General features: G+C 50.4%; 2 protein-coding genes across 3 annotated transcripts in view; both read right to left on the bottom strand.

Annotated features, from left to right (window-relative positions):
- The window catches only part of Dgcr14 (DiGeorge syndrome critical region gene 14), a 12,641-nt gene extending 4,107 nt beyond the window's left edge, over positions 1 to 8,534 (bottom strand). Inside the window, exons 1-8 of one of the 2 annotated variants that reach the window (XM_013031532.1) lie at positions 8,382 to 8,534; positions 6,332 to 6,500; positions 6,139 to 6,234; positions 3,497 to 3,666; positions 3,264 to 3,381; positions 2,303 to 2,436; positions 1,170 to 1,272; positions 432 to 541 (exon numbers count right to left, since the gene is read on the bottom strand). In XM_013031532.1, the coding sequence (XP_012886986.1) occupies positions 432 to 541; positions 1,170 to 1,272; positions 2,303 to 2,436; positions 3,264 to 3,381; positions 3,497 to 3,666; positions 6,139 to 6,234; positions 6,332 to 6,500; positions 8,382 to 8,516 (1,035 nt within the window). In that variant the 5' untranslated portion in view covers positions 8,517 to 8,534. The remainder of the gene's footprint in view (positions 1 to 431; positions 542 to 1,169; positions 1,273 to 2,302; positions 2,437 to 3,263; positions 3,382 to 3,496; positions 3,667 to 6,138; positions 6,235 to 6,331; positions 6,501 to 8,381) is intronic. The other variant, XM_013031533.1, reaches the window with a different exon arrangement.
- Positions 8,535 to 11,985: 3,451 nt separating this feature from the next.
- On the bottom strand, positions 11,986 to 13,935 carry Gsc2 (goosecoid homeobox 2). Its single transcript, XM_013031506.1, has 3 exons — positions 13,680 to 13,935; positions 13,286 to 13,539; positions 11,986 to 12,093 (listed from the first exon to the last, which is right to left on the bottom strand). Exons 1-3 carry the CDS (start codon positions 13,933 to 13,935, stop codon positions 11,986 to 11,988), a joined length of 618 nt encoding a protein of 205 aa, XP_012886960.1.
- Positions 13,936 to 14,396: the final 461 nt, after the last annotated feature.

The following is a 14,396-nucleotide window of genomic DNA, read 5'->3' as shown; positions in this document are numbered from 1 at the left end:
AAAAAAAAAAAAAATCCACCCAGCTGGGTGCCGGTGCGGGTGGCTCATGCCTATAATCCTAGCTACTCAGGAGGCTGTGATCTGAGGATCACAGTTCAAAGCCAGCCTGGGCAGGAACTTTGGTGAGACTCTTCTCTTCAATAAACCACTAGAAAACCGGAAGTGGTGCTGTGGCTCAAGCGGTAGAGCTTGCCTAGAGCTGAAGAACTGAGGGACAGCACCCAAGCCCAGAGTTCAAGCCCCAGGACCACCACCAACAACAACAAAAAAGATCCACCCGTCAGAATGCCAGAACAGACATTCCAAAGCACAAGTGCTGGCCCCATCACTTGGGCCTGCTTTGCCCTCTTGCGCTCAGTCTTGAGCAGCAGGCACCTGATTGCCAAGGCACCCACACTGACTCTCACCCTTGCTCCCCTCTCACAACTCACCTTGAAAGCTGGTCCTGGGGTCCTGTCCACGTAGGGTGTGTCTGATCCTTCGACTCTCAGGGGCGTGTTCTCAACCTCCCCCCAGGTCATCAGTGGAGACTCATTCACACCTACAGATGGAAAGCCCAGAGTCATCTCAGGTTGGGGATCTTGCTGGATCCCATGACCTCCCCACTACAATAGCCAGTTACCCCTATGTATATTCTAGCTAGAATCAAGGCTAGACACAGGCCCACTCTCCTTCCTCAAGATCCTTGTCTTTTGAGAGGGAAAGCTAAGTCAGCCCAAAACAGAAGTGCCTAAGGACACTGGGTTAGCTGGACCCTATTCTAGCACAGAACCACAGAAACCTCTAGAAGTCCTACCACCCCCAAGGGAAGAGATGCTCTGGTCTCTCCACCTCCTAGAACTCAGGAACAACCTGTAGCACCTCCACATGCTTTAGGCCCTTTCATAGCAACTATCATAGAGTGTGGAGGGCAGAGGGGTGCCTCATGCACCAAAGGCCCCCAAGACCACCATGTAGGAAGACTATATGCCCAGTACCCAGAACCTTTCTCCCTGCAGAGAGCTCTCTGTATTTAAATCTAGAGTCACTGTACATTCAGAACCCTACCTGCTAGTACCACAGACAGGTCCAGAATAGGAAACAGTACTTCTAACATCTCAGGTCAGGTCTGCTGAGAGTCTAGCCCACCCATAACCCCAATCAGCCTGGGTACCTGATCCATTTCTTACCAGGGGCAGGAGAAGGAGTAGCAACAAATCCAAATCCACCCACTCGAGGAGACTCCTGGGGGATAAGCTCCTTGCCGTCAGGGCCCACCTTGCCCTGTTTATGCTGGAACAAGCAGAAAGGTATCATCAGAGGGACTCTCCCCAACCAGTAGAGCAGATACAGAGGTGCCGCTGGAAACACTTCCCCTCCTCAGGACAAAACTGGAGCTCTAAGGTGGTTAACCCACTTGGGGAAAAAGGAGGAACCCATCCCACCATTGGGTACCAATGGCTCAGACCTATAATCCTAATTACTCAGGAGGCTGAGATTTGAGGATCATGGTTTGAAGCCAGATTGGCCAGGAAAGTCCAAGGGATTCATCTCCAATAAATACTAAAAATGGCAGTAGTGGAGCTATAGCTCAAGTGGTAGAGCATAGCCTTGAGCAAAAAAGCTCAAGGACAGCACACACAAGTCCTGAGTTCAAGCCCCAGGACTAGTTTTAAAAAAAGACCTTGAGGGTGTGTCAGAGTGGGTAGCCAAGCAAGATGCCCCCCTACACTCCCCATCCAGGGCAGTGCTGACACCACAGCCTAACAGGGTACAATGTTAACAAGAAGTTCTGTAAGTCTTTCCACCTCTGGCCACCAACACTGTAACCATGACCACCATCAAAAAAGTACTCGTCTTGCTCCCAAGCTAGCTCACACTGCTACCACAAGCACTGTCCCACCATGGTCTGCCCTCTGGGATCAGGCTCCCTTCTAGCACTTGCTCTCCTTTGCTTGCTTAGCCCATTGTCTATCCACAACTATGCCTGAAGTACAGTATGGAGACAGAAGACTGGGCTGATTCCAGAAGCTTCCAGTTTCTTGGGTCCTACTACCAAGAAAGCTGGCATGAATCTGGACCCACAGAATGTGCCAGACCAAGACCATGCCCTTGGCTTGGCACTGTCTTGGTCAGCTTGTATAGGCTAAGAAGACATAAAGGGCCCTGCTACACAGTGACACTAGTACTTCTGCCTATTTAACTCCACCCACCCAAGGACAGTTCTAACTTAAAGGGGACAGACAGGATGGCCACAGGATGCCTGCCCACAACTAGCCCAGACATATGTGACTCTAGCCCACAGCTGGCCCTGCTGGCTTACCTGGGCATTAAGGGCAGCTGCCTGCTGGAGCTGGGACCTGCTCAAGGCCTGGCTGAAGGGATCCCGGAGGAATCGTGTGTTCTTATGCACCACCTGCCGGGGCTTCTTAAAGAGCTGCTCTTCATCAGGGACACCTAGAAGAGGAAGCAGAGATGGCAGCAGTAGGTAGCCAACCCCAGTGCCAGTAGCTCTGTGGCTTGAGGGTTAAGAACACTCTTTCCAGGATTGGAGCTACACCTCTAGAAACCTCTAGAAGTCCTACCACCCCCAAGGGTAGGGGAAAGCCAATGAGGTACCATGTTTGAGTCCTAGTCTCAAACCAAAAAAAAAAAGAAGAGAAAAAGGAAAGAAAGCCAAGTGTCAGTGACTCATACCTGACATCCTAGCTACTCAGGAAGCTGAGATCTGAAAATCACGGCTTGAAGTCAGCCAGAGAAGAAAGTCTGTGAGATTCTTATCTAATTAAACACCAAAAAAATCCAGAAGTGGAGCTGTGGCTCAAGTAACAGCTCCAGTACAGTGGCCAGGCCCAGAGTTGAAGACCAGAACTGATTAAAAACCACAAACACACACACTCACGCACGCACGCACGCACACACACACACACACACACACACACTTTCCTCAGGCAAGACACTCCCAGCTGAATAGAAGCATCTCTACTGGCCTATCTCAGACTCCACACAACCATAAAACTTGGGTAAAACTAGAAGGAACTTATTATCCAACTAAGGTCCAGATCACCCATCGGAGGCAAACCAGGACCCCTCTGAGACCTACATTGCAAGAGTACATACACACCCACAGCCCCTGGCTCTGAAGACTATGTTGTAGAGGAACATACAAAACAACAACAACAACAAAAAAAAACAGACAAACCCTAACGACCCCCTAATAGAGCCAAGCACATATACCTGTATTCCTTGGGTCCTTGTCCTGCTCTCAGGCCCCAACTGCTTACCTTCTGGGTAGTACATGAGAGAATTCTTCGCCTTGTACTTCCAGGTCTCCACCCCAGCCTGGCTGCTCTCGATGGCTTGGTGCTCTGCCGATGGGAGTTCAAGATTATCTTTTTGCCTCTACAATCACATGGGGGAAAGTGAAGGTCAGGAGCGTCCCTAAACATAGTACCTGTGTCCCTGGAACTCCTCAATCCCAACAGAGAATGACTATGTCCCCAAACTCCAGAAATACCTTCTCAAACTCCTCCTCAGCTTGGTAAAGCCAGGCATGGCGGGCCCGGTTCTTCTCCTTGGCTACCTCCATGATCTCCTGGAAGGAGGCATTGTCCTCACTTGTATAACGACTCAGGAAGACATCCAGGCTGGGAAGTGGCTCCTTTTCCTCTTCCTCTCCAGCCTCTCCTGTTCAGGGTTTGCAGGTGGGGGCAACACAGTACCATACATGGCATAAACCCCACTCTGCAGAAGAGAGGCCAGTGTACCCAGACCCTGGAATCACAGCACCCAAAAGCAGGGCTAGAATCCTTGTCCCTGCTAGATAATACCCCTAAAGGGGTAGAAGTTAGCCACCTCCAACTGCTCAGGGAGCTCTCTGCAGCAGCCTTGGCAACATTCTTATCTGCTAGATGCCTCTGAAGGAGGGAGGCATTAATATAAGAGTTTGTGATGACAAAGTTTGGCAGCTCTTGGTCACCAGGATTTGCTGATCCCAAGGACCTTACTCTCAGCCCTGAGAACTCTCTCCCTCCCTGGGATTTCCTTATCCTAATTGTTCTTCCCTTCTTTGAACTTGTAAGTATGTGATTGTGGGGCTGGGAAGGTGGCTCAGTGGTACAGTGCTTGTCTTGCATGGATGAGGCCCTGGGTTCAATTCCTTTGCACCATATAAGCAGAAAAAGCCAGAAGTGGCACTGTGGCTCAACTGGTAGAGCACTCGCCTTGAGCTTAAGAGCTGAGGGAGAGTGCCCAGGCCCAGAGTTCAGGCCCCACAACCAACAAAAAAAATAATAAGTGTGTGATTGTAACTTAAGCATCCAGGCCTGCCAGCTAGTCTCTAAGGCAAGACCTATATGGTTCTGGATTTGTAGATTCTAGGCCACAACCTCAACCACTCCAGCTAACACAGAAATTGGTACCCTCGGAGCGGTATAGTACTCTCAAAGATAATATTGCAAATTTCAGTGGGATGACCTGAAGATCCTTCTCTTCTGTTCTGATAGTCTTAACCACTGGCTAAGTGCTAAAATGCAAAGTGCAGCAGGGTATGAGTTTGAGACCTGGAGTCAGAAAAAGGACACAGCCAGGAGCTGATTACTTACTCATGCCTATAAACCTAGCTAATCACGAGGATGAGATGTGAAGATTGCAGTGCAAAGCCAGCCAGGACAGAAAAGTCTGTGAGACTCTCACCTTTAACTGGCAAAAAGCCAGAAGGGGAGCTGTGGCCAAGTGGTAGACTCATAGCCTTAAGTGGAAGAGCTAAGGAACAGCACCCTGGCTCTGAGTTCAAGTCCTAGCACAGAGGAAGAGAGGGAGGAAGGAAGAAAGGAAAAAAGAAAAGGAACCTGGCGCTGTGGCTCACACTTATTAATCCTAGCTATTAAGCTAAACACCTGAAGAGCACAGCCAGCCTAGCAGGAAAGTCCACGAGACTCTTATTTTGAATAAACTTCCAAAAAGTTTGAAGTGGAGCTGTGTTCAAGTGGTAGTGCACTAGCCTTGAGCACAAAAGCTCAGGGACAGCACCCAGGTCCTAAGTTCAAGGCCTGCGACTGGCACAAAAAAGAGAAAGAGAGAGAGACAGAGAGAGACAGAGAAAGAGAAAAAGAGAGAGACTCCAGCTCCATTCAACCACTGACCATTGCTGAGACCTATAGAAGTTACTTCATCTGTAAATAAGAATAGCAATGGTTTTTACAACTTAAGATTACTGAAAATACTCACAGAGTTACTGAAATAGAAAATGCATATTTACAAAAATAAACGAATCTTGGGGCTGGGAAGGTGGTTCAGTGGTAGAGCATTTGCCTTGCATGCATAAGGCCCTGGTTTGATTCCTCAGCACCACATAAGCAGAAAAAAAAAAAAAAAAGCCAGAAGTGGCACTGTGGCTCAAGTGATAAAGTGCTAGCCTTGAGCAAAAGAAACTCGGACAGGGCTGGGAAGGTGGCTCAGTGGTAGAGCGCTTGCCTTGCATGCATGAGGCCCTGGGTTCGATTCCTCAGCACCACATAAGCAAGAAGAAAAAAGCCGAAGTGGCACTATGGCTCAAGTGGTAGAGCGCTAGCCTTGAGCTGAAGAGCTGAGGGACAGCGCCCAGGCCCAGAGTTCAGGCCCCACAACCAGACCCAAAAATAAATAAATAAATAAAAAGAAAGGAATTCGGACAGTGCCCAGGTCCTGAGTTCAAGCCCCAGGACTGGCAACAAAAAGAAAAGAAAAGAAAAACAGAGCCAGATTGAAAGACAGCACACCAAGCTTGTCCCAACTTTACACAGAAAAAGGTCAGGAACATTTTCCTTGAACAGATAGCAGAGTAGAGACTTGAAGGAAAAGAAAGAACAAACCAGGCATTTATCTGAGGGAAAGGAACAGTGTAAAAGAAACCAGCAGGAAGGTCCCAGGTGTCTTCAGAGGACAGCAGTGAAAGGAGCCTTCTAATGCCCACACAGGGAAGGGGCTGACACACTGAACAAATGAACACCTTCACAGTTGAAACTAGACCCAGATCTTTCAGCTTCTAGACCAGTGCTATTTAATTCAAAGATGCTATTTAGGCAAGAAGACCCTTCAGGGATAACATGTAGCCTGAAGCTCTTGGACCATTCCTGAGGGCCTCAGATCCTGGGACCAAAAGAATAAGCTATCACTCACCATCCTCTAGGCTTCGGCCCTGAGGCCTAGGCCTGTTGCCCACAGCTCCAGTGCTAGTATGTACCTCAGGGGTTTCAAATGTGGCTGGAGTCACATCTAGGGGGAGACAAGAAGGAAGTTAGAAATAGGAGTAAGCCTATAGTGACATTCAAAGAATGTTCCCCTCTGCCACCCACCCACAGAATCCTCTTACAGGGTGGTGGGGGCTCTCGTGACATCTTGCCAAGCGCAGAACCAAACTTGATAGCAATCTGGCGCATGCGTTCCAAGTCTCCATTCTCCTCAGCTTCCAGATACTCTTTTTGTGCTTGTAGCTTCTCCACATCAGGAAAGAAATCCCTTTGGATGACCATCTGGAGGCCCTATCAGGAGAGAAAGACAGAGTGGCCTCAGTGGCCTGCCTCATAGTTCATTGTTCTTCTGCCAGCCAAAGCTCAGCTGCACCTCTTTCAGCATCTATCTACCCATTTATGGAGGCTCCAGTGAGGGAGTCAACAGACACTCTCTGGGGAAACCAACTTGACATCCCTATAGCTTTTCTACAACATCTAACATTTTCATTCTCCTTTTCTGGTGCCAGCTCCACAACATCTAGACCAACATGGATGCTGCCACCTCCTTTCTATCCATGAGTTTTTGTTTGTTTATGGTGCTGGTCCTAAAGCTTAAACTCTGGGCCTGGGCTTTGTCCCTGAGCTTCTTTTTGCTCAAGGCAGAGCTTTCCCACTAGAGCCACAGCTGCCACTTCAGCTTTTTCTAAGTAGTTTATCAGACATAAGAGTCTCATGGAACCCCGGTGTCATTGGCTCACACCTCTAATCCTAGCTACTCAGGAAGCTGAGATCTGATGATCACATGGTTCAACATGCCAGCCCAGGAAGGAAACTCCAAGAGACTCTTTTTTTTTTTTTTGGGGGGGGGGGGTCCGGTTGTGGGGCCTGAACTCTGGGCCTGGGCGCTGTCCCTCAGATCTTCAGCTCAAGGCTAGTACTCTACCACTTGAGCCACAGTGCCACTTCTGGCTTTTTTCTTTTTGCTTATGTGGTGCTGAGGAATCGAACCCAGGGCCTCATGCATGCAAGGCAAGTGCTCTACCACTGAGCCACGTTCCCTGCCCCCGAGAGACTCTTATCTTCAATAAACCACTCAGAAAATTGAAGTGGAGCTGTGGCTCAAGTGGTAGAACACTCGCCTTGAGCTGAAGAGCTGAGGGCTAGCCCCCAGACCCAAAGTTCAAGCCCCAGGACCGACCAAAAAAAAAAAAAACTGGGCTAGCTTCGAACCATGATCTTCTGATCTCAGCCTGCTGAGTAGCTTACAGGTGTGAGTCACGGGAACCCAGCTTTCTCTGAGCTTTTGTGCTCAAAGCTAGTGCTTTACTACTTGAGCCACAGCTTCACTTCCGGACTTTTTTGGCAGTTAATCAGTGTCACAGACTTTTCTGCCCCAGCTGGCTTTGAATGGAGCTCATCAGAGCTTACACGCTTACAAGTGTGAGCCACTAGGCCTAGGCTTATTTCCAATCCAAACCGTCCTCCTGAGTGACTTCAACCAGTCACCGTCACCACCGTCACCGTCACCACCACCACCACCACCACGCCACCACCACCACCACCACCACCACCACCACCACCACCACCACCACCACCACCACCACCACCACCACCACCACCACCACCACCGGATGAAATTCCTGTTATCACCTCCAGTCAGATCTTGCTCTTGGGTTGCAAAATGTGTACATCCAGCCTAAAACCAAACTGCCCGCCTCTAATCCCTGAGAGAGCTCCTTCTGAGTCCCGTGTGTTTGTGGTAACAACCAACTCCTACATCGAGGGACATCCATGGACCACCCACTCAAAGATACTGCCACAACAGCAGCTGATTTCCAGGACATCGCCTGTCCTGGCCTTTACATTTGTCGTCACTGCCTTCTAGAAAGCCATTTCTTGCCATCATCCTTCAAACTTATCAACCTTCTGAAATTCACAATTTAATGGAAAACTTTGTTTTCTGGTCCTTACCACATACAACAGAACTGTCCCCCCTTTCTCCTGCTAGTGCCTCCCCAAGTAAGGACATTTCCCTCAGCACTGGTTAATTGTCTCTGGAGACTTCCTATGCCGCGAGGGAAGAGAATCAATTGTTAACACGTCCCCAGGCTGAAGCGAGTGCCGGGACCCGAGAGGAATGCGAAACAGAAAAGGACCCGGAAGTCGCCGACTTTCGCAGTGAGGTCATACCTCGATATATTCTTCCTCATCCAGGACCCGCTGCTTGCTCCTCGCAGTTCCAGTGTCACCCGCCGCGCGCTTCCTTGGGTGCCCGGACTCGACGGGCAGCAAAATAGCCCGAGCCGATCCGCCCGGCGTCCCCATCGCTATCCCAGAACTGCTCGGGCGACGCATCGCGTCACAAGGTTGGGGGTGGGGTGGGGAGCAGGAATTTCACCATTTGCGCAGGCGCCTACAACAGCTAACCAATGGGAAAACAGTACTTTTCTAGTGCCAGAGGGCGCGTCGTGTGACGTCACGGAAGCACTTGCGTTTGTGGGAGTTGTAGTCTTTCTCCCTGCCCTGAGTTGTCTGGGCTGTAGACACAATGGGGCGCTGTTGTGAGGGCTATTTGACGTGTAGGTCAAGTTGTTAAACCAATTTTAGCACTGGAGGAAATCAGAAGGCTTTGGGTTTCCAAATTCTCGCAAATAATCACTCAATGCGCTTCAATAATATTATCAAAAACACTCTTCAGAAAACTTGGTTTTATACAACCTTTATGCAAGGAAAGAACAATAAGCTAATTCCTCCTAGATCATTATAACAAAAGACAAATAAGGTGGGGAAAATGGTTGTTCAGTAAAGAAATTTCTGGTTAGTGATCATTTACCCCTTTAAATGCCAGAGTGTTCTTCCCAGAAGAGAACCATTTCTCATGGAAATGAAACAGAAAACTTACTAAGCACTTTTCAGGAATTTCTTCCCAAAGGGAGGTTATGAATTATTACAAACAAGCCCCGAATGATTGAATACAACCTTGCTTTTAGATATGCAACCACATCTTGATTCATTGGGATTCACTGGGGACTCTGGTGACGTTCCTGCTTCCATAGAGCTGATGGTTCAATTAGTGGAGGAGACAAACACAAAATTGTAAAGTGGCAGTTGTAACTGGCAAAAAGAATTTGTATTTAGAGAATCTTTATCTAGTGGGGAAAATCAGAGGACATTTCCTGGACAAAGTGACTGTAGATCCAAAAGATCAATGGCATTGCAATGGGACGAAAGAATGGAAAGAATATATTCAAAAATCTAGTGGTAGGAGGGAGCAAGGGAAGTTACAAGCAGACTTTTGGATACACACAGAATGTAGTGAGGTATGAGATGCTACCAAAAAGGCAGTTAGGCTGGGAGATTCATGGGTGCCCATGAGTTTTTCACCTTTTTTTTTCTGAATTAAAAAGGAGCCAAAATAGGTACCAGTAGACATAGCTGGAGAGAGATGCAATGGTCACGGTGAGAGGTGATAGTGCAATTGGAATTTGAAAGAAAGTGGATTCTGGCATGATTGATGTGTTTCTTTAGAGGTAAAGTTGAATTGCTATTGGATCAGATATAATGGACGAGGGATTCCAGTTCGTACACTTGGATTGAACAGGGAGCACTCATTGTGGACAATGAGCCTGTAGACTTCTGGAGGAGTGGTTTGGGGGCAGTTTGACATAAATATCTAGCCCAAGGAAGAGTCCTGGGTTGGAGATGGAAGTGGAAATGTGGCAAAGAGAATAGAATTGGAGCTAAGGATGGGAAAGATAAACCAAGAAGAGAATGGGGATGAGGAGATAAGCCTCCAGAGGTCTACATTAATGGCAGCTTGTGGATGGGGGAGGGTGGTCAGCCTGCCAAAGAGCAGTTGGAGAGGAAGAAACAATTCAGAAGGGCAGTTAGAGCCTGGAAGGTAGAGCTTAGATACACTGGACACAGTTGGTTGACCATGATTGCCCTAAAAGATGACAAATGGGGGCTGGGAAGGTGGTCAGTGGTAGAGTGCTTGCCTTGCATGCCTGAGGCCCTGGGTTCGATTCCTCAGCACCACATAAGCAAAAAGAAAAAAGCCAGAAGTGGCGCTGTAGCTCAAGTGGTAGAGCTCTAGCCTTGAGCTGAAAAGCTGAGGGACAGCGCCCAGGCCCAGAGTTCAGGCCCCACAACCAGACCCCCCAAAAAACCAAAAAAGCAAAAAAACAAAAAAAAAAAAGATGACAAATGGCTGTTTAGCTAAGGAGAACAAGGGGCTTGGAAGCTAGCTAGATGGAGTGTCTCAGCCTGCAGGGAGCTGACCAGGATCTAGTTTTTTCCATTACTAAGACAGTGTTTAAAGGCAAAGTCAAGCTTCAGTTAGAAGGGTTTTGTGACCGTCATAATGGTGTGTCCTAGGGAGATGGGAGTGACAGCACCTGCCCTTAAGGCACCCAGCAGTATTGGGGAAGCTTTGGCTGGGGGACACATGTCAACTTGGGAGTCATCCAAACTCGCCAGGCTTTGAAATCCCCAAGAACTATGGTGTTGGTTACCGTGTCTCTTACAGATACTGTTCCACACCCACCAGGACCTACAAAGAGACAGAATGAGATGCTCAAGCCAGATGGGGCCCTGGGAACTTTGGAGTCCACTAGTCAGGATGGTAGAGAGAAGGGAAACTTTTTCCAAAACTGCAAGGATGGAGTTCCTGGATCTAACCTTACCTTGCTCAAGCCTAGGATGGCATGGAAATCCCCAGAAGGAGGAAACCAAGGGCCTGTATCCATAAAGCAGGTCAGTAGCCCTTAGGGGACCTTGCCACTAGCCATGTTATCTCTACTCACTGGAGGACATTTGGCATGGGATATGGATGACTCACTGTGCTGTGGTCCCCAAAACACCCTAGTCCCCCACACACACACACATACACACAACCTGGGAAGGAAGGAGGAGGGGCAGCTACTGGCTGGGTGTAGACATGGAGCTCAGTTGAATATGGGACTCTGGACTGCTTTTGTGGCATTTGTAGTTCTTGTGTATTTCTTGGTATCAGCAGGGCTCAAAGATTAAGGTGCAGGGCTGAGAAGGTGGTTAGTGGTAGAGTGCTTGCTTTGCATGCATGAAGCCCTGGGTTCAATTCCACAGCACCACATAAGCAGAAAAAAGCCGGAAGTGGCGCTGTGGCTCAAGTGGTAGAGCACTAGCCTTGAGCTGAAGAGCTGAGCAACAGCACCCAGGCCCAGAGTTTAGGCCTATGACCAGCAGAAAAAAGAAAGAAAAAAAAAAGATTAAGATGCAAGTGAAAAGCTGGAAATTACTTCCAACCTTATTCAACAGGTGAGATACCACAGCCTTGTGTAAGACATTTGAAGAGGCAGTGAGTCTAAATGATGTAGATACTACGTTAAAGTGGGTCCATGTCTACATGAGGAGAAATAGGAGACTAGTATGCCCTGGGGTGGAGGCCACTGGAGAAGATTCTGGGCCCTATGTTGATAAGCAATGGTTCCTGCCCTGGGGTGGAGTTAGTGCCTCCTTGGGCAGTGGGTTTTGAGGAGGCTGACCTGTTCCATGCCCCTACTCCACCTACAAATGAATCTTCCTAGTTCCTGTCATCCAGGAGGAGAGGGCATGTAGGTGCTTAGCATGCCCTCCCTTGAGGGGGGAGTTGTCTCTGCCACACATACATGCACACACACCCAGCACTAGTTCCTGTGACCAGAAAGTGCGAGAAGTTGCTTCCTCTCCTAGAGTCCTTGTTCATCAAGAAGGTCTGTCTTCTTTCTGTGTGGGGTCCGAAGGTCACAGCCAAGGCCAAGGGTAGCTTTCAGGATCAGCAGCAGCTTTCCTTGGGAGCTTTCTTAGGGCCTGGCAGGAGCCTTGAAGATGATGATGCCCGCTTCTGGTGTCGCCACTTGGCCCGTCGGTTCTTAAACCAGACCTAAGGAGAAAGAGGGAGGAAGAGGGGGCTACTCAGGCTTCCAGGACTGTGGTCAAATGCTACTGGTTCCAGAGAGAGGAACAGAGGATTTTAAAGAAGGATGTTAGCTACTCAGGAGGCTGAGATCTGATAATTGGGGTTCAAAGCCAGCCTGGGCAGGAAAGTCCCTGAGAATCTTGTCTCCAATTAACCACCAGAAAACTGGAATTAGCCGACAAAAAAAAAAAAAAAAAAGATAAGGGTGTGGGTGGACAGGGGTGAGTGCTACCTTCCATGTGTATATGCATGGACCAGTACTGGGACTTGAACTCAGGGCCTGGGCACTGTCCCTTGGCCTTTTCTGCTCAAGGCTAGTTCTCTAACACTTCTGAGTCACAGCTTCACTTCCCAGCTTTTTACTTTTTGTGTTTAATTGGAGATAGGAATCTTAAAGAGGGGCTGGGAATGTGGCTCAGTGGTAGAGTGCTTGCCTCACACACATGAGGCCCTGGGTTTGATTCCTCAGCACCACATAAACAAAAAGAAAAAAGCCAGAAGTGGCACTGTGGCTCTAGTGATAGAGCACTAGCCTTGAGAACGGAGAGGTTCAGGGACAGTGCCCTAGCCCAGAGTTCAAGCCCCACAACTGGCAAAAAAAAAAAAAAAAGAGTCTTAAAGACTTTTCTGCCTGGGCTGGCTTCAAATCAGATCCTCAGATCTCAGTCTCCTGAGTAGCTTGGATTACAGATGTGAGCCACCAGTGCCTAGTCGTCACCTGCCCTTACCGTGGCAGATGTTGACAGAGGCTCCTGGAATGAATGGGAATCGCTTTCCCACCCTCCCAGCGTCTGCTCAGCGCCAACTGGGACGCCCCTTTGCAGATTTGTGCATTTGCGAACTTCCCAAAAATCTGGAACGTTGAACGAATGCCTCTTTTATCATCGAGTGAGATTTAAAATAAAGGCAAATAAACTGCCCAAACTTAACTGCCCATTCCTACCTAACCAGTGCAGTCCCTCCCTCCCCCTGCCCTTTCCCCCCCCTCCTGCCCAGGCACTGGCCCCACGCCCCATCGCGCCACCCCGCAGAGCCTCTCCCTCCACCACACTGGGCCTCCAGGGCTTCCTCCGGGCAATCAGGGCGGGCGATTATAGAAAATTAAGAGCGGGAGGCGCAGCCTCCCCCTCGCAGTCCCGCAAGGCAGGACCCTCACCTCCACGCGCTCCTCGCGCAGGCGGATGCGGCCGGCCAGGCGCTCCCTCGTGCCCACGTCCGGATACTGGTTTTGCACGAAGAGCGCCTCGAGCGCCTGCAGCTGCTCCTCGCTGAAGATGGTGCGGTGGCGTCGCGTGCGTCGTTGCGGGCCGGGTCCGCTAGCACCGGACAGCGTCTCGGATCCTCCAGCCGGCGCTGCCAAGGGCAAGGGCGCCGCAGGTCCCAGCCTCAAGGGCCACGATAGACGTGAGCCTGCGGGGGGGACGGGGTGGTAAGGGGACCACGCGGGGACTGAGGTCTCCACCGATTGCGCCACGTTCAGGGGGACAGGACCCCTAATTGGGTTCTCCTCCCCTCCGATCAGCTTCCAGATCGGCCCTGCGCCCACTCACCCAGCCCGGCGGCCGCCTCGGGGGATCTACGCTGCACCGCGCGGGGGCCACAGCAGCAGCAGCAGGCACAGGGCACAATCTCGGGTGCCCCGGGCTCCTCGGGCTCGGCGGGGCTCTGGCGGCTGCTGGCCTGCGGTGGCCGGGCAGGTCGGGCAGCAGGATTCCGATCGGGCAGGCTGGAGAGGATGTGCTCTATGGAGAAGGGGCAGGGCCGCCCGGGACCCCCGCGGCTTGGCGCACCCCCGGCCGCCGCCATGCCCATCCAGCCCTGGGGCGGCCGCCACGGGCATATATATACACATACACGTCGTGGGGAGCGCGCGGTAATCCCCGGACCGGGTGCGGAGTCCACGCGAGCTAATCCCGCCGCGGGGCCAGGAGCGCGCTAATCCCCGAGTGCGGTGGAGGGAGAGCCGGCTCCGCCTCGGTGCGCGGGGGGCTGGCCGAGGTGCGGGGAGGGCTTGGCGTCCAGGGTGGGCAGCAATCGCCGATGGGGGTGGAGGCGCAGAGGGTCGGGTCCCCACTGCCGGTATCTTCCCTTTTGAGGGACGTCCGGACCCCCCGGATCGCGCCAGTGAACCCCCAACACTGCATATAGTTGGTTACTCAATTTATATAGTAGCGAGGAAAAACTGTGCTATGACTTGATGGTGGCGGAATCAGTAAAGGTGCCAAAACACACAGAATATGACAGAAAGTCAAATTTACCATTATTTA

Source organism: Dipodomys ordii, unplaced genomic scaffold (genome assembly GCF_000151885.1).
Source record: "Dipodomys ordii isolate 6190 unplaced genomic scaffold, Dord_2.0 Scaffold141, whole genome shotgun sequence".
NCBI lineage: Eukaryota > Metazoa > Chordata > Mammalia > Rodentia > Heteromyidae > Dipodomys > Dipodomys ordii.
The sequence above is the reverse complement of the archived record's forward strand: the minus strand, read 5'-3'. Positions and strand labels throughout refer to the sequence as shown.

Coding starts and splice junctions, on each gene's coding strand:
- Gsc2 (XM_013031506.1), bottom strand. CDS start 13,935: ATGGCGGCGGCCGGGGGTGCGCCAAGCCGCGGGGGTCCCGGGCGGCCC. Junction 13,540..13,679: donor CGAGGCGGCCGCCGGGCTGG/GTGAGTGGGCGC, acceptor TCCCCCCCGCAG/GCTCACGTCTATCGTGGCCC. Junction 12,094..13,285: donor TGCGCGAGGAGCGCGTGGAG/GTGAGGGTCCTG, acceptor CTTTCTCCTTAG/GTCTGGTTTAAGAACCGACG.